The sequence below is a fragment of the Emys orbicularis genome, chromosome 7 (genome assembly GCF_028017835.1).
Source record: "Emys orbicularis isolate rEmyOrb1 chromosome 7, rEmyOrb1.hap1, whole genome shotgun sequence".
Lineage (NCBI taxonomy): Eukaryota > Metazoa > Chordata > Testudines > Emydidae > Emys > Emys orbicularis.
In genome coordinates this window covers 48,788,787-48,816,124 of record NC_088689.1, presented here as the reverse complement: position 1 = coordinate 48,816,124, position 27,338 = coordinate 48,788,787, and the positions used below count along the sequence as shown (strand labels likewise).

At 39.9% G+C, this 27,338-nt stretch overlaps 1 protein-coding gene across 1 annotated transcript in view; it reads left to right on the top strand.

Moving 5' to 3' along the window:
• The first annotated feature begins 1,338 nt into the window (after nucleotides 1-1,338).
• The window catches only part of LOC135881680 (solute carrier family 22 member 15-like), a 56,137-nt gene continuing 30,137 nt past the window's right edge, over nucleotides 1,339-27,338 (top strand). The window contains exons 1-7 of the mRNA XM_065408349.1: nucleotides 1,339-1,422; nucleotides 6,016-6,162; nucleotides 17,037-17,169; nucleotides 20,779-20,943; nucleotides 22,189-22,212; nucleotides 22,676-22,805; nucleotides 25,593-25,814. Of these exons, the coding sequence (XP_065264421.1) occupies nucleotides 1,339-1,422; nucleotides 6,016-6,162; nucleotides 17,037-17,169; nucleotides 20,779-20,943; nucleotides 22,189-22,212; nucleotides 22,676-22,805; nucleotides 25,593-25,814 (905 nt within the window). The remainder of the gene's footprint in view (nucleotides 1,423-6,015; nucleotides 6,163-17,036; nucleotides 17,170-20,778; nucleotides 20,944-22,188; nucleotides 22,213-22,675; nucleotides 22,806-25,592; nucleotides 25,815-27,338) is intronic.

Sequence of the window (27,338 nt, the reverse complement as noted above, 5' to 3'; positions counted from 1 at the left end):
CTAATCTGGACAATGGCTACATCAGCCATACATTCTAATTCAGGAGAAACAGTGTGATTTTCAGCATGCTGGCTGTCATTTGTATAATTCCTCTAAATCTATGCTAGGGTTTATTTTATACTGGAACCCACTGCTGTGGTATCTGAGCTCCACCCACAGTTGCTGTAACATGGTTCCTAGTGGGTCTCAGAGCTAGGGTGGCCAGATGTCCCATTTTTAAAAGGGACAGTCCTGTTTTTTGGGACTTCTTTTATATAGGCGCCTATTACCCCCCACCCTGTCCTGTTTTTTCACAGTTGCTATCTGGTCATCCTACTCAGAGCAGATGTCTGCACTACAATGTAAGCCCAGGGTTAGCTGAACTTGAGTTAACAGACACTGGGTTTGTTAAGTTAAGGCTTAAGTGTCTACACTCATTTGTTACCCCAGGCTAGGAACTGTTGAACCCTGGGTCCCAACCTAGGGCTCCAACATCTATACTGTATTATGCAAGCCCAGGTCCACCCATCCATATCCCAGAGTGCTTAGTGCCCTCCAAAAATATGGCCACTCTAGCCCTTTGTTCGTGGTGCAGTATGGGAAAACCCAACTGTCCACCAAACTTGCCTCTGGAGAAGACAAAGAAAGTCAGCCTGTGGGATACTTTTGGTAGAATCCTAGAGTACAATTCTAATGGAGCTGCATCTACACTGCCTGTGAAACAACAGGGCTTGAAGCCTGAGTCCCGGCTTGACTCAGGTGTGGATTCTCCATTCCTGTGGGACCAAGGGCCTGAGCCCTAGGTTAGCATGGATAGAAAGAGGGTAGGCTTCAGTTCGAACCCTGGGCTTACACTGCAGTGTAGACGTAGGCAGAGCCTTCAACTCCTCTTCCCCACTCTGGAAGTTCTGTTATGGCCTCACTACTGTTTTGTTTTCTAAGTTACTGTTTCTCAGGCCATGTGCTTCGGGAGATCCCCAGGCTCTGCCCCTGCTGTTTGGGGCATGTACTGTGACCAGGTGTCCTGATTTTATAGGGACAGTCCCAATATTTGGGGCTTTTTCTTATCTAGGCACCTATTACCCCACCCGGAATTTTCACACTATCTGGTTACTCTCCGCAGACGCTGCCTCCCACCGGGCCTGGCCCGAGGGAGCTACAACTTCCTCGCCTGAGCCGCTGAGCGGACGCTCCCACCCACCGGGGGCGGCGCTTCAGCCTCGGGCACGGGGAGGAGACCGTTAGTGACTGGCAGGGCCGCGCTCGTCGCCTCTTCCCTTCCCTCCCCTGCGAGCTGAGGCTTTTCCTGCCGCCAGAGGGCGCCGCGGTCGCGCCTGGTGGCGGGGATGCCGCGGGGCCATGGAGCTGGACGAGGCGTTCGGCTCGGTGGGGGAGTTCGGCCGGAGCCAGAAGCGCCTCACCGCCTTCCTGGTGCTGCTGCAGGTGGGAGGAGGCGGGGGGCGCGCAGCTGCTCAGCCCGGCCTGCCCCGGTCCCCGGCGGTGACCCGCCCTCATCCGCTGCGCGGGGGGGGAGAGCCAGGGTGCCACGGGGCGCTGGGTGGGGCGGGCGTGGCGCTGTGGAGCGGGGAGCGATTTCATGGGACACGAGAGGGACGGTGGCAGCTGCCCTGAGGACGCGCGTGGGGCGGGGAGGGGGCGCAGGAGCCTCTTTTCCTTAGCTCCGCAAACGTGTCTGTCCGCGCCGCTGGCTGCGTGTTTTAAACCCTCCGTGAGCCCCGTGCGGAGGGCGGGGGTGTCATACTGGAGCCTGAGTGGCTGCGCTGCGTCCCTCCGGCCAGCGTGAGCCGGCCCCCGCGGAGACCGAGGCGTGAGTGGATTAGCTCAGCGTGGCTGGCAGGGGAGAGGAGGGAATTTCCTCTCGCAGCCGCGGGGTTGGGTTTCTTTCTGGGTTACTGGCACGGAGGAACCCTGCTGTAATCCTAACGCTGGCCTCGGTTTATAACCTCCTGGAATGCTTGGAATAGCAAACAAACAGACGCTCTCTCTGGCTCTCACATAATTAACGTAGAGTCCAGATTACCTGAGTAGTGTTCCCAAAAGAAATCATGTGGATACTGTACTATAAAAATAGATGTTAAATGAAATTTCTTTCAGAATAGTTTTATATCGTTAGGCAAGAAGGTTATTGAATATTAAACTAGGCTGTTCCTTGTTCATACATCCCCTATAGTGCAAACCAGTCTTTATCCTTTTAAGCGGATGTTGTCATTGGCTGTTTATCTTCTGAAGTTCCCTTGGACTTTGGAAGGCCAGGATGACAACATTTACATGTGTTATTTTAATATAAGGACGGTGGAAGCCTGGATGTGCATGAGCCAGTATACAAATAATCTTTGGTAGTAAATTTTATATTTCAGCCTGTGAATCTGTTGACCTGCACTGTAGATCAGGAGATTGAGCCATAGTACTGCAAGTCAAGAACTCCTGTGTTCTCTTCTTGTATCTGTCAGTGACCTGCTGTATGACCTTGGGCAAGTCTCTTAAGCTCTTTACATATCATTTTTCCCTATTGTAAAATTGGGATAGTACTTAAATATGCTGTAGGATTGTGGAGAATAATTGCTACATTTTTCTGTAGCTGAAGTTTACAGTTGGCCTTTCAAGATTAACCCCAGGAAGATTTCCTTGTAGCTACAGTGTAACAAAAAAAGCATGGATGGTGTTGGAAAAGCTGCTGATCTTTTATGGCTCCACTCACATGAGATAGATGAAGGTGTTGGAGTTTACTGTTTCTAAATCTTGTGTTTTTAAAAAATCAAATGCAAAAAAAACAAACCACCAGTGTCTTTTTGATCACAAGACCACTTGTTCTTAGGGATTTCTTCTGAAGTGATCTGAGATGGAGCTGCTAGATGGACCCTATGTTTGCTGCTCCTGGCATTTTTCATTGTCAGAGATGTGGTGGGGTATTTGGGGGCATATGTAAACTTCTCACATCAAGAAAACACTATAATTTTTCTAGATTTCATCTAGAGATAAGAGGTAGCATCTTCCATGGTCTTAGATAGATGGTTTTTGGTTCTTCCAGTAGGAATGAGCCTCAAGATGGCAGATGATTTAGGACAGGGGTGGGCAAACTTTTTGGCCCGAGGGCCACATCTGGGTATGGAAATTGTATGGTGGGCCATGAATGCACACAACATTGGGGGCTGGGGTGAGGGCTCCGGCTGGGGGTGCGGGCTCTAGGGTGGGGCTGGAGATGAGGGGTTGGGGGTGCAGGAGGGTGCTTCGGACTGGGACCGAGGGGTTCAAAGGACGGGAGGGGGATTGGGTCTGGGGCGGGGGGTTGAGGTGGTGGAGTGGGTCAGGGGTGCTGGCTCCAGGCGACACTTACCTCAAGCAGCTCCCAGAAGCAGCAGCATGTCCTCCCTCTGGCCCCTATGCGGAGCCGTGACCAGGCGGCTCTGTGTGCTGACCTGTCTGCAGGCGCCGCCCCTGCAGTTCTCATTGGCTGCGGTTCCCGGCCAATAGGAGCTGCGAGGGTGGCGCTTGGGGCGGGAGCATCGTGCGGAGCCCCTTGGCTGCCCCTACGCGTAGGAGCCAGAGGGGGGGACATGCCACTGCTCTGGGAGCTGCACAGAGCAGGGCAAGTCTCTGACCCCGCTCCCTGGCTGGAGTTTGAGGGCCAGATTAAAACGTCTGGAGGGCTGGATGCGGCCCCCAGGCCGTAGTTTGCTCACCCCTGATTTATGACCTTGGTGTAGATAGAATAGCTGTTACCTTGGCAGTTTGCTGGCTGCTTTCAGTTTGAAATCTAACATTCTCTTGCATTTGTAATTGAACTGTTTGGCATGCTTATTGTAGTATTTCTTCAGTCCTCACTGTTCTTTTGTAACTTCTTCAGAACTGATTGTCTTTGGCTCAAGAAGCACTTAAATTTTTGTTCTGCCCATAAGTCTTGGGGGCTGATGCCAGGCAGTTGTCTCTAGCTCATCTGGTTTTTCAGAAGATATAAATACCCAATAACTTCCATTGACCTAATTATTGACTAACGTTAGGTACCCATTTTTGAGAAAGTTGGACATGGTTCATATGCAAACTGTTAAAAAAAACAAAACATAAAGAGTGCCACTTAAAAAAGACAGAAGTGAAATATAAATACTTTAAAACTGAAGAGGTAATATTAAAATCAGTTTTTCAGTGAATAGTGTATCTTAAATGTTTCTTTAAATAAGACCTTTTAATTGAACACTTCTCTTACTTGGTTTGTTAAAATCTCAAGCATTAGGAAAAATTGTATACTTATTTTTTTTATTTCTAAAACTGCATCTATCATATTTATGTGTAGGTGTGTAAACACATTGTTTTCAACAACAAAATTGGCTAATCCAAATATAAACAGATCCAATCCCCAAATCAAGCTGCAAGACAATATTGGGCCCTGCTGGACCTGTCGGGGGAAACTAGCTCCAGAGCTGAGTTCCTTCCATAGACAATACAGCATCAAAAAGTGGTTAAGGTTTGGATATATATTATTTTTCAAGAAAGTTGGTTTAAAGAAAAAAAAAGTTAGAAACACAGAACTAAGATTGCACTTCTCGTACAAGGCATTCAAACTTACTGTGAACCTCCTGAGGCCTGCAGGAAGAGAGAGCCTCATGAGCCTTTTGATGGAAAACTTTCTTTTTCTACTACGTAGCCCAGGGGTGGCCAAACTTACAGACCCTCTGAATTGCATACAACAATCTTCAGAAGTTTGAGAGCCAGGGGACACCTGCTGGGGATTCTGCCCCATGGGGTGCCCCTGCTGGGGCTTGGGGCTTCAACCCTGCAGGGAGGGGGCTTTGGGGCTTCAGCCCTGTCACTGTAAGAGGCACCTACAGAGGGCTCAAGCTTTAGCCCTGTGGGGACGGGGAGTCTTGGGGCTTCAGCCCCACTCCTGCTGAAGCCCTGAGTCCCGGCACGTACCCTCCCAGATTTTTGCGAGGGTTTGCTTGCCCCACTCAGTCACATTGTGCTGCAGGGCCCACTCCCTGCATGGCAGCTGCTGGAACCAGTAAGCTGGGAGCTGCAGCTGTGGGGAGAGGCTGTGAGAAACAGCTGGGAGATTCAGGGAGAGCCACTGCTTTTGCTGCTGCCTCTCCCCGTGGAGCTAAAGTGGCAGCTCCAGCTGTTTGCCACTGATTTTCCACGTGGAGCTAATACCTGGGAGCTGCAGGGAGGGGCCGTTGAGGTAAGGAGGGGCATGCCTGGGGGCTTAGGAGTATGACTCCAGCTGTTGGGGGGAACCTCTAAATTGTGCTCCCCCACTCTCAGCAGGCACCGGTTGTCTCTGGCAGAAGCCCTTAGCCCCACCACACTGCCACTGGGCAGAATCCCCAAGCTCCCGCTCCCTCCCAGTCTGTTAGGTGGAGAATGGGGGAGGGGGTTGGAGCCGTAGTTTAACTGTAAACGAGACGCATTTGCCCACCCCGATCTAACCTCCATAGTGATCAGGTTCAGTCCCTGCAAGAGGTTAAAAGCTAGAGGTTAAAAGCTAGAGGTTTCTAACTCCATTGGTTTGCTGTACTGATTTGTTTCTGGAATTGATATTCCTTAGTGATGTTACTATATAAAGTGTTAGTAACTCTTGGAAACAAACTTTAATTGAATTAAATTTTGGCCTTGGGTGCTAGATCAGCTAGAAGTCCCTAGTAAAGTACGGTAGTTTATAATCTCCTTTCTGTGTTCTTATTTGCTGCTTTGTAGCAAGAAGTTTGAAGAATTTTGAAATTTGGGGGAGGGTTGCAAAATCAAAATGTTAATAGAAACCCACTGAAAATCTTAACTATGACATGACTGCTGTCCCTCCAAAATGCCCTGGCCTATGTGTTCCTGTCTAGGGACTCAAAGACAATACACTGACTGAGCTGAGCTGTTGTGATTTTGAATTAGGAGAACTACTGTAGCTCAAGTTTTAAATATTAGTTCAATGAAGAGGTTAAAATATTTATGATAAACGAGGGCAAAATATCATGTACATTGTTTATCCTAAACAATTGTTATCCTAAACAATTGTTTCTCTCTTCTTTTTAGGTATATGTGGCCTGTCAGTCTATGCTTATTGTATTAGTGGGGGCTGTGCCAGAGTATCATATTGACCAGGGAGAAATTCCTGATAGCACAGAGGAGCTTGCCAGACATGTCCACTTTGCAGATAACTTCACATCTATAGCAACTGAGGCAAGTACTTTGTTCTATGTTATTTCTTAACGATTCTTTTCTGTGTTTCTGGTTTATTCCTTTATCATCAGTGCAGGATTCTCTCTTGTGAAGCCAGAAAAAGACTTAGTTAAATATGTTGCTTTCACAAATTGTAATTCTTCTGTACATGAGGACATAGGAATTGCTGATGATAAAAAGGTCACTTGGGCCAGGCATCTCACTTTTGATCTTACCAGAACCCACATGTCTCTGCTTTATTACTAGTTTCTTCAGTTTTCTTAAATCTGTAATCAGGTCTAATTGCTCAAATTATACATACTATTATCTTTGGCTTTACTTAGCATAAATTCAGTATTCTTCTGAGTGAAATGCTTTGGGTTAAATTCGCTTTATGGTCTTAATTTCATGATTTTTAGGAATTTTTTTTCATCTTTTTGAGCCCTTCACTAAAGAGGACAACTTATTGCAACTTACACAATTTAATTACATGTTTGAAATCTTACATCAGCCCACTATACAGTCAGTTTCCTACTGAGAATGAATTCAGCCTCTGAAGAAATACTTATGACTCAGGAAGCGCTAATGAATTGGAATGCATTTTTTGTTCTGTTTTTTATTATTCAGTGTAATAAATCTTGACTATAGCTGCATCATGTCCTCCCATAGATTTCCCTATAGGCGAATTAAAATTATTCTGAAAACTAAGTTCACACGACTCTTCTGGATTTCCCAAAATATCCATGTCATCTTGAGGGGTGGGGGTGGACTGAACCAGGGTTTGCATCCTGGGGACTGGACATAGCACTTCGCCCTCTAGTTTTATGTGTTTTGTTGCATTTGTTCAAAGCTAGGTGTTCTTTGTGTTACTTCCTGGGTCCCCATCACCCAAGAAATATAGCTGCCTTAGGAACATCCCTGCCTGTATTAAACATTTTTTTTGAGAGGGTTGCCTGGCTTCTAGTAGAAATGAGTTATGCTGATTGATTGCCATGGGCAATTTTCAGTTAACTTGCTAGGGAATGTGATCTAGGCCATGGGTTTTCAAACTGTGGTACGTGAGTGAGTGTGATGTGCCATCCATTCACTTCACAACAATTTTTTAAGAATTGGTATGTGAACAGATAAAGTCTGGGAATTGCTGATCTAGAGAAACTATTAATCTGTTTCTCCTCCCTTACTCCCGAAGGCGGCACGTGAGCTGATTTTCAGAGGCACTCACACTGCCCGGGTCCTGGCCACCGGACCGGGGGGCTCTGCTTTTTAATTTAATTTTAAATGAAGCTTCTTAAACATTTTAAAAACCTTATTTACTTTACATACAACAATAGTTTAGTTATATATTATAGACTTATAGAAAGAGACCTTCTAAAAATGTTAAAATGTATGACTGGCACGCAAAACCTTACATTAGAGTGAATAAATGAAGACTCGGCACCCCACTTCTGAAAGGTTGCCGACCCCTGGTTTAAGGACTAGATGCAATTGGAGAAATGATGCAACATTGACTCAGGTCTGTGTGACAGATTTTGTGACTGTTGTGGTGGGTTTTTCAATATGTCCATCCCCTCTGAGCTTAAAAGCAGAATGATATTGAAAATGTGAGCAAAAAGAATGCAACAAGGCCAGCCCCGCCCCACCACACCTGGGAGCAAAACAGCACACTTAGGGGCAGATCAGGGAAGAGAGAAGACTTGCAGCTCCTGTGAACAGAGCTGAGGAAAGGCAGGATCTCTCCCTACAACAACTGCCCAAAGGTCCCTCCATGATAGAACCTGAGAGGGAAGCATTCTCCACCCCTGCCCCCCCTCCCCCGGGGGCCTTAGTTTGTTTGTGCCAATTCTCCTTGTTTTGTTTATGGACTACCCCAGCAGAGGAGAGACTTGGAACTGACCTGGCTGAGAGCCAAGCCACAGGAGGAGGCAGCCACTGCCCTGAGAAAGAGGGAGCTGCCACGCATGGCCACAAGGAGGTGCCAAGCGGTGAACTCACTAGAGACGGCAAACTTTGGACAACTGTGGGGTGGTAGGAAGTGGCCCAAGGAGGGCAGCCTTAAGGCACTCCTGGCTGTCAGACTTTTGATAACCCTCACAGGGTCCTGACCTGGAGCCTGGGGTAGTAGGAGGGCCTGCCCCCCCAACTCCCTCTGCATTTTGAAGGGCCTAAGCCCTGACCATTAGACAATGCTCCCCACGAGTGAAGACCATCACAATTTTATATTCAAACTTCGAGAAGACTACAAAAAGCACTGAAGAGTAGAATAAAACAAAGGAAGACTATTTTAGAACATATGACTGATAAACTTTAACAAGTAGTCATCTTCTAATTCAAGCAGAACACTTCTTTCTTAGTTCTCTGTAAGGTGATAAGCAGATTTAACTGGGATTTGGTATCAGAATTTTTTTTTTCTAATTTTTTAAAATTTATATATGTTAAATAATCTTTCTATATCAGTGATCTGCAAAGCCACCACAGAGAATATGAACCTACATGTAAGAAATTCATTAATGTGGTGGTAGTTTAACAGAGTTTTTCCAGCAAATTAAAATGTGTATATAATATGTGTGTGTGTAAAGCAAAAGAAAAACATCATGTGGACGAGCAATAGGTGGAAATCTTTCTGGCAGAAATATTTAAAGATAAACATGATTCTCCAGTCTAGAATAATAAAGGACTCACAATATTCTTAATATATTTAGAGATCTTTATTAATTCAACACTAATGCAGAGCTACCTTCAGGACTAAGAAACAGAGTCTCAAAAATTTAAAAACATTAGATAAGCCTGACTTTTTAGAATGCTACTGCATCTCTCACCATGGAATTTCAGGAGAATGTAGAAAACTTTAAAAGCATATCTATTTTTAGCATTATGATTAACTATTTTTTAATTTTTAAATAAATTGCTTATTGAAATTTGTAATGTACCTGCAACTGACTACAGATGTTTCTGTAGGTATATGTTCCATCTTCCCTAACTTTTCCTTCCCCATCTTTTTTACAATATAATAATATTAAATAAATAAAACATACCAAATTTGAACTGAGAAATAACTTATGAAAAGGAAAAGATGATTGATTGCATATCAAGTAATCCATGTTGAAAACTGAATGACTCTACAACAGTTTTGAAGAAAATCCTTGAGATTGTTCAGACTACATAGTTTTGGTGGTTCCATGTGTACTGTATTACTATACACATAACAGCCTAATGCATAATTCTTTCAGATAATGGTTGGTAGCATGACACAGAATTAATTGTATTAGATTAAAAAAGCACCTGAAAGATCACCTAAATGCAAAATCTATGTCAATACAACATCAGGGTAGTTATTTAAGAGTACAGAAATCAGAAAGTTGCAAATGGTTGCAATAAGAACCATAGCTTTGTTCATTTGTATTTTGTATTCCAGTATGTGGTGGTATTTTAAATATCTTATTAGAAAATGCATTTCTAAAGTTTCCATCACGGTGGTATCTTGGCATCATTACATACATTGAAAATTATGGACATGATTCTTCTGGCCTGGTATTTCTCCTCCTCAGTATTTTGAGCCGTATAAAAGTGTCTGGATATAGCTTGTTTGCTGTATGCTCACTTGCTGGAGTTATTTTATTGTTTGGCTATTAAGGGAATTTCTTCTGAAAGAGGTGAGCCTTGCATCACAATCAGAAGGCTGCAAGAGCTGGACTCACCTTCTATGGTAATTGATTCCATTGCTGAGGTCTCTCCCTGTGAGAGATAGTGCCTTGAGGTGGCTTGTTCATGGCATTTTCAGGGCTTTGAAAACAAGATCTAGCAACTTGAACTATGCTAAGAACTGTACGGACAGTCAGTTTGGAGCATGACAGTATATGTTCTTAGAGAGATGAGGTGGCTGAGGTAATATCTTGTATTGGAACAACTTCTGTTGATGAGAGACAAGCTTTTGAGCTTACACAGAGCTTTTCTTTAGGAAACTTCAGAGTATCTGTGAAGAGTTTGCTTCTGATGATGAGCCCTAATGAGCCACTTCACCTTGAATTGTCCCTTGAAATATGTGTTAACTATGTGTGCTAAACAATCTGTTCCATCTTGTATTTAGCTGTGACACTTGAGGTCAGGTCTATGCTTAAAACGCTGCAGTGGTGCAGCTGCAGCGCTTCCTTGAAGATGCTACTACATTGAGGGGAGACCTTCTCCCCTCAGTGTAGTAATCCACCTCCACGAGAGGCAGTAGCTATGTTGATGGGAGAAGCCCTCCCATCAACATAGCATTGCCTACAACAGGTGTTAGTTTGGTAAAACTGCATTGCTCAGGAGTGTGGACGAAAAGCATCAGTGTGGACAGCGCTTCGTTGGCTGGCGGTGTTCTCCCAGTAACAAAGCTACTGCCCCACATTGGGGGTGGTTTTATTTTGTCGCTGGGAGACCCAGAAACAAAGAGCGGCTACACTGCTTACCTTACAATGGCATGGCTGCAGTGGTACAGCCGCATCATTGTAAGGTGCGCAGTGTAGACATAGCCTACGTTTCCCAGACCTTAAGAAGAGCTCTGCATAAGCCTGAAAGCTTTTCTCTCACCAACAGAAGTTCTTCCAATAAAAAAATCACCTCACCCACCTTCTTTCTAATATTCTGGGGCTGACAGGACTCAACAAACTGCATACAGTATAAAATGTAAATCACCAAGCGGAAAACCTCAATTTATGTCATCAATTTTAATCAACTTTTCCATTTGTACTTCAGTTATTTTCTAAAGAAAGGTGAACTGTCATTGGTTGATATAACATTAAAACATGTAGATTTACAACTATATAGAGCCTTTATACTAGATTCGGTGTATATATATATATTTTTTTGCTACCTAGAAGGGTACACTATAACTATATACATTTATTTAAGCAATTATATAGCTGAATATTTTTAGATTTTTGTTAATTGTACATTTTTAGTGTGTTAGAAAATGTTGAATGATAAATACTAGATAATTAACATTTTGCTCATGATCTGTGCCAAGCTGCATTAGGATAGTAAATGGAATTTAATTAAATACACAAAACAGCATATAAAATTTATATTTATTAAACAAAACAACCTTCAGTGTTTTGGATACGGAAACTTCAGTGTTTTTCCATGAGCTGGAGAGTAAGTTTCTATGGGTGGGTGGAGTCATAAATATTCATAATTCGAGAACTAACACAATCAGACCTCAGGTAGGGAGAAGCTATAAAATAGGAGTGTGAGACCAACCAGGTGGGCTAAATGGATGATCCTGATGAGATGTATGATAGTGTCTCTTGGAGTCAGAGGCTGGATCCCAACACCTGTGATGACTTAGCCAGTCTCTTGCCCTTGGGTCCCCCACAGGATCAAGACCTTCATACAGTACATAATGTATTGTGCCATATTTATAAACTTTGACCTCAAAAATTGGATGTTTTCCCCCGATTCTTTCTTTATATAGAAAAGCAGCCTTTAACTCAAAGGTTTTGATAGAGGCTCATGGATTCAGCATATTTATTTTTATTTAAATGTAAGAGATTAAAATGAAAGCTGAATTTAATGTAAAATATGTTAAGGCCTAAACTTATTATAAACAGGTTCATTTAAAAAAAGAAAAAGTTATAATTTAAATAACGAAATCTAAAAAATCTGTTTGTTTTTGTATTTTTTCAAAAAATCATCTATTTTTACCAACCCTGCTTTGTTTAGCATGTATGCTGTGAGCCGTGAGCAATCTGTAGTTTGAGCATCACATCAAGCTATTGCATGCTGTAGAAGTCTAGCTCTGAGGTGACAAACCAGAGATTTCTGTGAACAAGTCTACCTTTGGGGAAAAAGGAGCAGGGTCTCCTGAGTAGTGGAAGGTGAAACAAGATGTTTCTGGCTACTGCTGCTGTGTCCATGAGAAGTTAAATGTCTTGCATTTTCAGACTGTCTTGACATTCACTTGGAAGATGCCATTAATGAAGATTGAGGTTGCATTTCCTAGATATTCCTCCAAGTTTAGCCCTTTTCCTTCAGCAAAACCTCTGGCTTATTTGAGTTGATATACTCTTTACTGTGTATTAAATATATTATATAGTGTGGCTGAATTAAGATTGTTTTGTGGATCTACAACTTAAATTTTCCTGACTTTTCTGTATATAAAATTATACCATTGCTCTAATAACTATATATGCTTTATCTTTTTTAAATTAAAGAAAATTAATGTAAAAAAAGAAATTAGGACATCTCTACTTACAAGACTTGCAGGACATGAGAAGAGACACAAGAGATTTCCCATCCTTCTTATTGTACTCTGTTCCCATTTAAATGGGCATCTGTCTGATTTTGAAGATGACGTAATAAAATATGTGATGCTTAAGACACACATATGCAAATGATTATTTGGAGCATTGTGCATTGTTTAAAATCACAGCTGAAAATTCATGTACAATACTGCACATGACACTTTGACATTTATAACTTCATTATTTCTAAACTACATTACTTTAAACATGTTAAAAACATTTGTTCTTACTGAGGACCAAGTCCCTGGTAAGTTCTCAAGTTTTAAAAAGAAGCTGTTTTGACTTATACATTTACACACAAGAATTGTCTGAAAACTAATTGGTGTAAACATATTTTCCCCTCTTTCTGCAAACTGTCTCAAAATGTTCTGAGAGTAAAGGTGAGAAACTACAGAAAATTAGTTTTCACCCCAAAAGTTAAATATCTGAATTAGGGATATGTAAGTGAAGATACTTTCTCTGCCATAATTAGATTTGCTATCCCATCATTTACAATGCAAGTTTTGATCCTCTGCATTTAAATTTTACTATCAAGGCAATGGCTCCTGTAGCTCAGACCCTTTCTTCTTCGATAAACATGCCTGGATATAGCTTAATGTATTTTTATACTGATGTTTCACCTACATATCAAGGACTTCATCATGTATTTCAAATCCAAAACTTTCTAGCCACAGTCTGAAATATGAGATCCAGCTGTTAAAATGTGGTCATTATGCATTGCATTTGACATTTTGTTAATCACTTAACCAATGTTAAACTCTGTTGTCTTTCCTCAAGCAGAGCTCCAGATTTATTCAAGAGGGGCTTTACCTCCTGTAGTAAGGACTACATAATCTGTTCTCAGTGTAAACATAAAGAGCCTACTGTCAATGGGAGTTGAAAGGCTGTCAACGTTTTGCATGGTTGGCCCAATAATTTGTTACCCAGTAAATAAGATTTGGCAGTATTTTAGTTTTTCTCAGGCTTTGTACTTAACTACAATAATTGTCATCTAGAAGTCAGTTAAACATATATCATTTATAATTACTTGATTGATTACAGATTTTTGGATTTCAAATGCATTTCTTAATGTTTTGATAGTATGTTTTTACAATATAAAATAAGACTTGATCTTTGCCATTAGTTATCATATACTTTTGTTTTTCAGCTTTTGACTTTTAATTATTTCTATTTTTTTCTACATTTTGTCATGATCAGATCATTTTATGAGTTTTGCCAACTCACTTGGAAAAAATAGTGCTGAACTGTTAGCAATTAATATTATACATTATTTAATGGTAATATTTAAAAAATCTCTAATTTTCTTGAAATTAATGGGATGGTTATCTATATATTTTTTTAGAGATCTTCCCATTTTATTTATTTTCCATATTATATACATGAGCAACAGTAACTGCGTGTGTGTAATTTTGTTTTGCAAAAGATGCTAGGACTTGGTTGTGTGGATCCTTTGAAGATGGCTATGGAATATTTTATTGTGAATTTGCAGTAGTTGCTCAATCTCCTTAAAGTTCAGATATGAAATATGTATGTGTGAAAATGTCATCCTGGGGTTCCATAGTTATTTTCTCAGACTGCCAGATGTCATGCATCTTGTATGATACTCATGCTTCCCCATACTCCCCTTCAATTTGCTCTAACTGTGACCTGAAGAGGCCACATCTAGGGATGGAGAGGATAGTTCACTTCCATACCTGTTTAGTTTGACCTCTCTAGAGAGACTGACAACCACAATGTCAGTTTGTGCTAATTGTGGTAGTGGTTTTACGTATGTGGACACCAGATCATTATGACCTGGGCTGAATATGCCAGCACACTTCATGTGGTTCTCAAACTTGACCTGGTATGGCAACATTTAACCCAGGGCGCCTCTTCCCATTTAGCAATAAGAGAAGTACAAGGTGGTTGCAACCTCCCAGGAATTATGAATCCCCAGCCTGCCACCCCAACTCCAGGATTTTGGAATTCCCAGTTTGAGAACCCATGTCATGGTCCAATCCTGGAAAGAAGTATTCAGAATAATTGAATGCTGATCTGTGAATTATTCAGCAAGGGCAGAGCCAAATTAAACAAGGGAAAAAAGGTCTTCTCTGAGCTCAGACTAGAAATTCAAAACTTCATAGTAAAAACCAACAAACTTCTTTGTGGAAGAGGAGTTGCTCATGTTGAGTGCCCATTTCTTCACATAATATAGATAAAAGGTTGTAAAGTCCATAACTTTAACAGCCTCTTCCAAGTACCTGTTTTCAGTTCTGTTGCCATTCTGTTTGCTGCCAAAAGCTTCCCCTTGAATTGATCAACGTGTTCCAATGGCTTGGTATGCTATCCTAGATATAAAGCCAGTGTGTTTTATCATATCTCTGGCATCATCAGTGTTGAATATCAAGTACAGTGACACCAATCAGTCCCAACTACAAGTACTGCAGGAAAGCTTCAAAGATATTTTTCCTTTTTGGTGCATCCTCTCAGTGGACAGCAAAACAGGAAGTCCATGCTGCTCAGACTGGACAAATATTGAAAGTTTCATTCAGCTGTGTTGAGAACTGCTGGCTTCTAACATCTGTTTCCAAACATCTGCAGCATGTCATTAATTTGTCATCTTGCTGACTGATATTGAAGAGGGCAGAGTCCTTTGATTGGCCTGGCAGCAACTGATTCTAATATCTGAGACTAAGGGAACAATCAGTGGTTCCCTAGTTATGAGACTTTGAGGCATTTGTTATTTGTGATGACACCAAGTATGATTCTCTAAGGGCTTTCATGTTTACAGCATTGCTATTTAATGAAGGTCACCTCATTTTGTAAACTTTTGATTGAAGAATTCAGGAGATTATTTTGGAAAGATGTATGTTTAGCCTTCAAATGGCGGTGTCCTCTCCTAGTGGCTATGTATATGCCCCTGAATCCTCTGTCAGATACTGCAGCCACCTTTTTGAAGTATTCTGATATGCATTTTGGTCAGAGGCTAGCAGAGAGGAAATTCTGGCTGAAAGAGCCAATTCCATAGAAGAGGGAAGAAATGGAGGGTAGACATGTCTTCCTTGCTGTTTGGCTCTATGGAACAGTGCAGGAGGCGTGCAATATAATCTAAATATCTTCCCCTGAGTAGGAAAGCTGAGAATGCAGAGGCAACAGCCAGCAGGTCCCATCAGGGCAGGGGGCCCAAACCAAAATATTGAGCTCTGACTAAAACAAAACAATGAAATGCTGAATTCCATGGCATATTGGGGGGGAAAAAAGTCAAATTCTGTGGCTACAGAATTGATGAAAGGGGCAGCTCGTACCTTTCAGAGTTGCTCTTGCAGGCTGTTTGTAGATTCAGGCTGGTATCACTGCTTCAGTTTATGCTTGGTGCACATTTTCAAAGTTATCTCTGCAACTTCAAGGGCTAGAGACTATATATATGTATATATTGAATGCAAGGGAAAAATAGGGAGAAAGGGTAGTTTACAAGCCCCCTAAAACTTTTTTTGGTGATCTTCCAGGGTGTTACCACCTATAGGTTGAGAACTCCTGATGTAGGCCATCTAATAGCTGTCAGTAGTTAGGACTTCTTTGATACAAAATGATTTTTGAACAAATAACCAGATTGTGTATATTAAATGTCCAAATGTGAATTTACCCTATTGTCTGTCTGACTTCATAAGCGTAATCATGACCTATCAAGTATTTAGATGTTGGTTTTTGCTTTGTATTTTTGTTTTTAAATGTATCTTTAAAATTAATAATTGAAGTAAATTCACACAAAAATGTAAGTTAGGAAGTCAAGCTCCTTCTTTAACACAATCTGTTGTGCGTACCTGGTGTGCTAACAGGAAATCTCAAAAGTGGCTGATATTTTGTACAGCTTGTATATTGCAGTACCATCTCACCCAAAGAGTCTCCTTTTGTGCAAAGCAAGGAGAAATAAATTCTGTTCTGCATTTACAAAATAGAGTAATGTGGGTTAATGGTTCTCAAACTTCTTCTCATAAGAGAACGATTCTCTTACACCACCTTCCTGTGCAATCCCTTGATCCCTCTCTGTTTGGTTTTCAGTGTTTTATTCTGCAGACTACCAGAAAGGGCTCCATGGACCTCTGGTGGTCTGAGAAACACTGTTCAGGGCAAGATAATAGTCAAGTAAATCATATTTTATATTGTTTTGTTCCTGATGAACATTTTTTGCTATCTTTCAATTTTAAGCTGCCAAAATGGCTTTAATAGCATATTACTATTGTAAGCCTGTGCGTCAGAAACAAATCTGAAGATTTCCAGTTCATGTTATTAAAAATTAAGTATCTCCTATTTTTAATAACGTTGACTGTGTTGCTGTTGATGGGCCAAAGTTTATTGTGATGCATTTCTATTTTGCTTGAACATATAACATTGAAACATAGCATGAGAAATATATTGTAATGAAACTTCTTGACAGAAGTATGTACATTTAAAAAGTTGTTGGGCCATAATCTGCCATGGAGCTTTAAACAAAACTCAGGTGAACATAACACAAGGCCAGAATACAGAATAATGGTATGAGATATTGCATAGTTGTAAAAGTATTAAGTTTTCTTCAATATTTTCAAGAAGGCAATGAATCTATTACTGTTTTTAAACTACAGATTCCTTTATTTTCAACAGTGGTACTTAATCAAACACGAAGCCTATAAAGTAAACCTGGCATCATCCTTGTATTTTGCTGGATTGCTTATCGGAAATATATTTTTTGGACCATTGTCTGATAAATTGGGCAGGAAACCAGTGTACATGTCAGGTAAGATAAAAGTAAAATCATTGTTTCTTACACTTTTTCAATTTGGACATAATATCTGGATCTGAAGGAAATGAGGGCCAGAATAAGAGCATTTAATATTTTTCCATTGGGAGTACACAGCATATGCATTTCATCAGACTTTTCAATTAAAAGTTTATTTCCTGGATGGGGACAAGAATATTTCTGAGGCAAGAGTATTTGTGAAGAAAGCTTGTATTGTTTTGTGTTGATTGTGGTGTTCCACCAGCTGTGGTTTAAAAAAATCCATTTGAACTTGTGGTCTGTCTGTTTTGTTTTTCTGTACTATTTGGCAATCTATTTTCTGGTTCAAAAGTTTTCTGAAATTGGCTATATTGTATAACACACTATGTTAAACTTCCAGAGTTTTCTTCATGTTTGAGACCTCAGCATAAGATTTTGAATTTACTACTTCTTAGCCAGCTATAATGCAACTTGACTTACATTCTCCAGCCTTCCAGTAATTATTGTCTATTATAAGGGGAGGTGGTGCTATGGGTTTTCACAAATCATCACCCATCCATAAAAAGATGAGAAAATATGTTGCAATTTCTTGTAGAATTTGCAACACGTAGACCCATCAATTTCAGATGTCTAAAACTAAAAAGTCTTTCTCCAGCCACATAATACAATATATTTTCTTCCTGTTGTCATGAGTGTTCTTATTTTAAACCTGAAGAAGAGCTCTCTGTAAGCTTGAAAGTTTTTCTCTCTCACCAACAAAAGTTGATCCAATGAAAGATATTACCTTATCCACCTTGTCCCTCTAGTGCTTTTAAAGTGATTTGAGCTCCTCAAGAGACACCGTTGCCAGTGTGTGAGAAATCCAGCCCTGCTGTGATTTGAACATTTGGATCCCAAATCACTAATCCTACTACTTAAACTAAAGGAGATCATATAGATACAGTTAGTAGTACTGGGACTAATTCTCTGTAGAAGCTTTTAACTTCTCAGGGCAAGACGTCAAAATATATTAATGTGTAGTCTAAACAGCACAGTTTCATCCCACTGGAATTCACTTCTCAGGTTTTTTGAAAGTCAATTTCAGCCACACTCCCTTGCAACCTCACAACGGAGGTAGCATTTTACCATCCCTATAATATTTCTCAATCAGTCCCATTGAAATCCTCGGCTGCTTCTGCTTTTCTCAGAAAAGATTACTTCTGTTTCTAGGACCCCTTTGTGTAGCACAAGACCACATGGCATCAGGGACACTATTTGGATAAAGGATAGTATCCAAGCCATTTTGAGTAATAAGGAAAGTCTATGCCCTGGCCTGATATTTTTCAAGATTGATCAGACACATACTACAGTGCTTCCATATGCTCTAAAGAAACCTTATCAATAGTTTCTTTATCATAGTTCTTTTATCATGAGATTTTTAATTCCATCTTGCTTTTTCACAGTTCCTCCTTCTCCAGAAACTTAGTTATATCTCCTTAACTGGTGTATTATTACCATAAAACCTTGTTGTGATGATTCTTGGAGTACCAGAGCTATGAGTCACCTTATCATCTTCCTTCCTCCAGCGAGAGGGAGACTTGCTTGTGCTTTAAATGGGTGTCAGCTCCCTGACACCTCCAGTCTGTTATGTCAGCCCTTACTGTGCCTACCCGGTTAACAATAGGTGTAACTCAGTCCCTGAGCCCCTTCAAATTATTCCCCAGAAGTGTCCAGCCCCTTATCCTCTGAACGCTCTCAGAAATACCAGGCTTGCTGTCCCCAAGGGGACAATGTACACACTAACTTGTTTGTTTCAACTCAGGATCAGCTCCTTGTATAATACCATAGCACTGAGATATATTTATAGTGAAAACAATGATAAGTTTATTATTTAAGAGCAAGTGAGTAAGGATAATGGAAATAGAAGGGTTACATGTGAAACAAAATCATAACATGATTCCTAGAGACTAAATTTAACTTAACAGGCTAACTTCCAATCTAAATAAGTTTATCTCACCCAACATGTCCTTTGCAGTGTTTTCAACCAAGCCTACTTGAGACCCCGTTTTCATGAATGTAATCGTACTGCTCGATTACTTCATAGGTGCAGGATAAAGTGGTGTCTTTCTTGCTTTCTTCTTGTATTTCCCCAAGTTCATTGTTTGTACCCCAGAGTCAGGATGACCCCCTGTAGTTTATACTCTGGTTTGCTGCCTTTCCTCTTGACTCTGTATGTAAACTGGGATTTCATTATGTTGGCTTACAATGCTTAACTTACATTTTGACAGATACACACACATCTTACCTGCTGTCTGGAAGAAAACCTGTTTTCGTCTCTGGTTGGTGATAGACTTTAAAACATATTTTCAGTACATATAACACAGCTCCATTGATGTCATTCATATGTATATCTCTCTGTGATTATGAGGCTCAGGATTGACATAAGCTTTTAGTAGAGACCTCACATGGCTCTCTTTGGAGAACTAGACTATACATGCCAGACTCGGGAGCTACCTGTAACCTCTATGAACTACCTCTGTACCCCTTTGCCAGCTGGCATTAAAAGGTTCTTGAGGCACAGTTTTATTTTCTTAAATAACAGTTGCTCTTTGCATTTTTAACCTTTGTATGAAATAAAACAGTTGTGCCCATTGTTACCTATGAACTCAATTTCCTGATTTCTAAATTGTTTTATGAAGCATCCCTTTAGCTCTAAAGTTCAAAACTGAAGATTGTAGGTCAATGGATGTACTTAATTTTGAAGGAAGAAATTTAGTTGCGTAATCGTCATTTTCTGCAGATGGTAATTTTCTTAAACCATTTTGTTAATTAATTTAAAGTATATTTTGAAGTTACATGATTATTATGCTATCTCTGAATTGCTATCAACCAATCAGATTATCTAGTTACCGGTAGCTCCGACTGGTAGGAGTGTTGTTGTGAGTTAATTGATTGAGACTTAATCTTCGGATTACAATTGATAACTAATGTCATGGTCATTTATTTTGCAGTTGTACTTCTAGTTGAAGGGTCTAGTGTTGAAATATAGTATTGTCTAAAGAAGTGTTTCCCAAACTTGGGACGCTGCTTATTTAGGGAAAGCCCCTGGCGGGCCGGGCCGGTTTGGCTGGACCTGCAGACGCAGCAGGTAAGCAATCACGGCTCCCAGTGGCCGAGGTTCACTGCTCCAGGCCAATGGGAGCTGCTGGAAGCAGCACGGGCCAGGGGACGTACTGGCCGCCACTTCCAGCAGCTCCCGTTGGCCTGGAGCAGTGAACCGCGGCCAGTGGGAGCCATGATCGGCTGGACCTGCGGATGCGGCAGGTAAACAAACTGGCCCGGCCCGCCAGGGGCTTTCCCTAAACAAGCGGCTCCCAAGTTTGGGAAACACTGGTCTAAAGGTAAGTTTCCTCTTGTGGATCTCCATTCTTGGTATTACAAACCTCAGGTGTGTGACTTGGAGATGAGGTAATAGATATTAACAATTTGGAGCCCCTTGGAATCCTCATGTTACCTGAGATGTTGAATCTTTAGACCATTAGTTACGGTAAGTAATTCAGTCCTGTTCTTTCCTTCCTTCTCTCTTTTCTGAATTTACACTATTTGAGAAGACTGATAGACTGGATTTTTATACTCTGTTTTGTTCAGGTCTGTTCTTTGATGTCATTTTTGGATATGTCACAGCATTCGCTCCAAGTTATGAAATTTTTGCAATGTCACGCTTCATTGTTGGGATTATGAATGGTGGAATGTCTCTAGTGTCTTTTGTCTTGACACAAGAATATGTAGGAAAGTCTTACTGGGCATTAACAGGTAAGATTTAAGAATGATGCTAATATCTTATACAAAACTTTCTTTTTCATAAATTCTTGCAATTTTAGAAATAATTTTAAATGTATGAAGTTATTTTAGTACATATTAAAGACTATAGTGAGTCAAATAAATACAATATTCCACCCAAAATGCCAAGGATTTCAAGCAAAATTTTGCTTGAATAAGGACTGCTTGATTGGGGCCAGTGTAATTAACAACAGGGTAGTGGTGATATTTCAAGATTAGCATAATGATTACCAAAACAATCTGTGGACTATTTTGCATTACAATTTTTTTTTCCAGAAACCTCCTTTTCCCCCAACTTCCCAATTTCACCACCAGTGTTTTGAGAAAATATTTATGATGGCAAGAACTCTTGCCTCTTACCCCATCACCGTTTTTTTAAAGTAGTTCATTTCTCCTGTCCCACAAAAATAGGATAGCATATGCCTGGTGCTTTTTTCATATTCTGTACTGAATCCAATATTTTAAAAATGTCTCTCTGCTCTGACTGTGCGAGTATTTAACGTACATTTAATAATAAAAGTTGAGATTCAGCTCTCCATCACACTGTTGTAAATGTAGAGAAACTCTAATTTTAGTGGATTTGCATTGGAGTAACTGAGGGTAGAATTTGGTCCTAAATGTTTTAACTGTGATGGCTGTGAGCCTGTTTTCCCCTTTTATTTCTTCAGTCTTTACACACTCTTTTTTTTCTTGTTTCTTTATATTTTCTTGCCTTCTGGGAATGAGGGAGTAGGTTTTTCTTTTGTTCTATCTTCCTGTTTTTTCAATTACTGATTTTCCCTCCCCCCCCCAATTGTCCTTCCCGTTTGTTTGTCTCTACATTTCCACTCATGTTGTCTCTGTCTGCCTCCTGTTTGTCTATCTCAGCTCTTCCCAGTCTTTTCCCCTACAGGGCTGGCCCCTGATGGGCTGAAGAGATACTCCGCTCCCTGCTGCTTGTCATTTCAGGTGCTTTGTTGTTTTAGTACCTCTCAGCTGTTGAGTAGGGGGTAGTGAAGAACAGATCAATGGCTGGTAGGGAGGGGGAGCTAATGAATAGAGCTCCTGATAGCGGTGCTAAAGAAGAGCTTCTAGCTGCCAGCAGTGGCCAAGGCTCCATCGACCACAGTTTGAGAACTTCCAGTTTAGTACTGTATCTCACATAATTGACTGAAAAAGTTTGCTCTTAGGCTTTTGTGATTGACATTGACTACATATTTTCCATAACACCTTTTATAGATATTTGTTCTTCAGAAAGGTTTGGTAAGTTTACCCTAGTATCACTCAAGTTTATTGCTTTTCTATACAATACTAACTACCCTTCCAGTTTTAGAGCTCTCTTCCAATTTGTCTGACTCATGACCACTCCAGATTGTCATCATGCATCCAATTAAATCAGTTATAGTATATCCTTTCACTTCCTCTCCCACCTCAGCTTCTCTATACAATTTTTACGTTGAGCTTTGCTTTGATTGCCTCCCAAAAAACAATTAAATATTAAAATTCTGTAAATACATATACATAATCCATATACTGTCAGAATCAGTTAACTTATTCAAATGAACTCAAAGCAATATCACAACTGCACAAGAATGTTGCAAAGTCTTTATATACTGTAGGAAGAATATATACTTAGTGTATTTCACTGCTTAGAAATTTGAGGCATCTGAGTGTGGGCTTTTGTCATTGTTTGATGTAGTAGCTTTTTTTTTGTTTTTATTTTCAGGCTCGTTAACAAATTTAACATTTGCAGTCGGCATAGCAGTTTATGCCTTCCTGGGTTACTACATACGAGAATGGCGCTTCCTCGCATTTGTATCAAATTCTCCAGGGGTTTTCTTCTTTCTTCTTTCTTTGTAAGTAGTTCAAATTTGTTATGTGTGTAAGAATATAATGTGTAGCAATTTAACAAAAATACCTTATTTTGTCATTGAAAGATAGAGCAATGGAAGTACGGTTGATTTTTTTCAAATGTTTTATACTCCGAGCAAGACAAGATTAGTGCATATATGAGGTCAAAGGTGGAAGAGTTTTTTTGGCAGATATTTTCACTAATAAAACAAAGGCTTTGAGATTTTACTTGACTTTGAAGAAAAGATGCCAAAAGAAGCCTACCCTCCGTGTCCTTATCATGTAGGTAGAGATGTTAACCTTCTTGAAACAGAAGCATTAGAAGCCAGAAGCTTTGCCTTAATGTCGTTAAATATGTCCCCATTTGATTAGTATTGGTACACAGAAATCTTTTAACCTCTTCCTTCTGATTTGTGTATTAAGTGAAGTAGGATTCAGAGTAGCAGCCGTGTTAGTCTGTATCCACAAAAAGAACAGGAGTACTTGTGGCACCTTAGAGACTAGCAAATTTATTTGAGCATAAGCTTTCGTGGGCTACAGCCCACTTCATCGGCTGCATAGAAGGGAACATATAGTAAGGAGATATATATACACATACAGAGAACATGAAAAGGTGGGAGTTGCCCAACCAACTCTAAGAGGCTAATTAATTAAGATGAGCAATTATCAGCAGGAGAAAAAAAACTTTTGTAGTGATAATGAGAAGAAGGTGTGCGGATACTTAACATGGGGAAATAGATTCAATGTGTGTAATGGCTCAGCCATTCCCAATCTCTATTCAAGCCTAAATTGATGGTATCTAGTTTGCATATTCATTCAAGTTCAGCAGTTTCTCGTTGGAGTCTGTTTTTGAAGCTTTTTTGTTGCAAGATTGTCCCCTTTAAATCTGTTACTGAGTGGCCAGAGAGGTTGAAGTGTTCTCCTACTGGTTTTTGAATGTTATGATTCCTGATGTCAGATTTGTGTCCATTTATTCTTTTGCATAGAGACTGTCCGGTTTGGCCAATGTACATGGCAGAGGGGCATTGCTGGCACATGATGGCATATATCACATTGGTAGATGTGCAGGTGAATGAACCCCTGATGGCGTGGCTGATGTGATTAGGTCCTATGATGATGTCACTTGAATAGATGTGTGGACAGAGTTGGCATCGGGCTTTGTTGCAAGGTTAGGTTCCTGGGTTAGTGTTTTTTTTTTGCAATAGTCTATAGTCTGTAAACTATAGACTAATTTTTTTTTTTGCAATAGTACAATAGACTTATTGAGTATCAGATTTAATTGATTTGCTATTTTAAAACTATTTGTTAGAACTGTTTTCCCAGTGAAGAAAATAAGATCCTTAAATCTGCAAGCAATGCTACCTAGAATTCATCTGTAAAACTCATGTTCTGAGAGACAGAGTGTAACATCTAGAGCAAAAGTGAAAGATAAATTACTTAGTCTATGTCTACACTGCACTTTAGTTGGGAAAACTTTTGTCAGTCAGAGGTACAATAGGAAAACCTTTGTCCTTTTTATTAAAAAAAAAAAAAGCGGGGGGGGGGGAATGGAGGTGACTTCTGGTCCATTTGCACATTTCAGGTCCCCATCTACAACATGAGCTAGGCTGCAGTAATAAATAATACTCCACATATTTAAATTGGGTAGACACTGTTAAGACAAGTAGCAATTCAGTATTATTTTAGTGCCAGTATAATATTAAAGCCTAGTTTATTAATGTTGCTTTTGTCATATTGACTAAATCAGTTCAGCTTTGGGCTGTCTCTTCTAGAAATACTAGCTTATGGTGTCTTTAAGTGAATTTTCTGTTGTAGAAGTTGATTCCTCACTTGCCAAACAATATCTAGGAGGCTTGTTATCATTTAAATCAGCAATTAAATAAATATTAAAATACAAAATAAGTAAATATTAAGTTATACTGTTTATGCATATATCTTGTATGCTTTTGTCTTGTGGCAAACGTGTCTGTTTTTGTAAGTCTTCAGTATGCCAGGAAAAAAAAATTAGTCTGGATTTCTTTATTACTTTAGATAAATTGACTTTGAAGAGCAGAGAATTTTTGAAACATTTTATTTGCTATACTAGCAAATGTGAAATAGATTATGTTGATTATAATCAAATACAACAAGGCCTAATTTTCTGCTCTAGCTTTTTTGTTTGTTTGAATTAGTGATATGTTTTAACAATTCAATATTACTATTTTTCATTATGATTTTTACTGTTTTGGAGTTGGCTTTAAACATTTTGATGTTACTGTAGAACTAAAGTTCCGAATTTTTTTGTTACTGGAGATTAATTGGTACTGAGGTATAGCGTCAAGGTAATTACCAAGTGAGGGTATTTTCCTTGGGTATGAGTATGTGGGTATTCTGTTAGGGGGTGAAGAGTTAAGATAGTCTTTAACATAAAAGGACAAAATTCTGCTTTGGGCAGCACAGTGAATGGGAATTGAAAAGGTTTCTGATGTACTCTCTTATTTTGTTCCATTGTGTGTCATTTCAGCAGAGGTCAAGATTTGGCTTTAAATTACATTTTTAAAATACTTGGACATCATAGCATTTTGTCCACAATATTTTACATGGTTTTAAAAAAAGGGTACCTGATACAAACTGGCTGAGAAAATATCTGGGTTTTAACTTGCTTGTACTATAAGTTAGATGATCTCAAATGTTTGGATTTAATATACAGTTGCTTTACAAGATGACACTTGAGGTATTTTGCAGAGAAAGAAAATTGATACAGTACTTTGTTGGTAGGACTGAACTTTCACTATTGTATCTTTCTTTGGTAGTATGCTTCCAGAGTCACCAAGATGGCTGTATTCCCAGGGGAATACTGCAGAAGCAGAGGATGTGCTTCAATACCTGGCCTGTGGTAATGGAAAAGAAAGGTTGACTATAAAATTGAAACCATGTGCAGGAACAATGAAAAAGAATGACTCCGCATCCGGTGTCCTAAACCTAGTAAAACACCCAGTCCTTCGGTGGCGAACTATCATCTTGATGTACATCTGGTAAGTAATAAAAAGGAGGTGTGCTGAGATGGCAAGAATTAGTCAAAGATGAGAAACTGATTAAGATTTTCAATTTCTTCCCTTCATTTAATAATAGCTTTCTCAAAGTAAAATTTTGAGTTTTTCTGTTAGTAATTCCAGGCATTGGTTTTCTGAAAAATTGTGCTGGTATTACATTGTAATGCCTTTGATCAAGTTGTATTATCTGGAAACTGTTCCAAAGACTAATAAGACATTAGCTGGAGACAACAAAACCTTAACAAAATTAAATGCTAATGCAGAAATTAATAAAAATTGTTTCCATCTTACATTCTGACTGAATATATACTAAATATATGAATTGTCAAAATGTAGGTGTAAAAATGAAACAAAGAGCTAAAAATAGACCGATGTAGATATAAGTGGGGGCAAAGTATGGGCACGCCATCTAGTCATTAGCTTTCACATGTTGCCTGGTCTATTAATTAATTATTGATTAGATTATTGATTTAGTTTACCCAATTAGCACTCTAATATGTTAGGTTCTTGTCAGAATTACTGTCTGTAGGGCACGGCAGTACTCAGGGAAGACGTTCTGCAACTGTGAAAGTTTTATTATTACAATTAGTCTGATAAGTAAAACCATCCAAACAAGTAAAGTTATATAATATAACACTGTCAGTGCGACTGGCACCATTACAGGTATACACTCACTCTATCCTTGAGGAGAGCTCTAAAAGTTGAGACCGATCTCAGTCCAACTCTGGCATGCTGATGAAGCACTCCAATGGCTGTACCTAAGACCAGATGTTTTATAGGCCTTGATGGTCCTTATGCATAACTCTTCCCTCCTTTACCATATCTTAACTTTCTCACCCTGGTAATATTGGGATGTCATTATCCTATAGGTTAGTATATTAATTAAGCAAAGCTGATTAACATATAGGTCAGTTGGATTACTATGGTTACCTGCGGTTGAGCATCTGCTAATGTTCCCCTCCAAAAATACTTTAAACTGGTATAAACTGCCTTCTTGCAGTTACCTACCAGCAGTTTGTAACACTTGTGATGATTACAAAACAATAAATAAAGTCTTATGCCATCTTGTGACTTAAGGTCATTGTTAGTTTACTTACTTATGCTAACTTATTGAGCAACTATTCCTACTCAGGCTCCCTAAGGCCTTATGCTTATGTTAAATGCTTAAGCTGTTTTATGTAGGCCTGTAGGTCTCTTGCATTTCTGCTGTTAGTTTCTTACCCCTTTATTTTCTAATTACTGCTGTAATTACTACAGGACTTGACAAAAAGCAGGTGCACACTTTTTTTTTTTAAATATCAAATGTGGGTGCACACTTGGTAACATATGCACTGGGCTTAGCGCCCTTGATTGCATCAAGCACAGTTTCAAAAATGGGCCCATAATGGGAGAGGAGATCACACATCTGAAAATAAAAGCCCTTGACCAGAGCAACAATAAGTCACAGGAAGAGCTCCAACTTTGTTTAAGCTGATCGGGAACACCTATTACTAACCTTCTGACCTA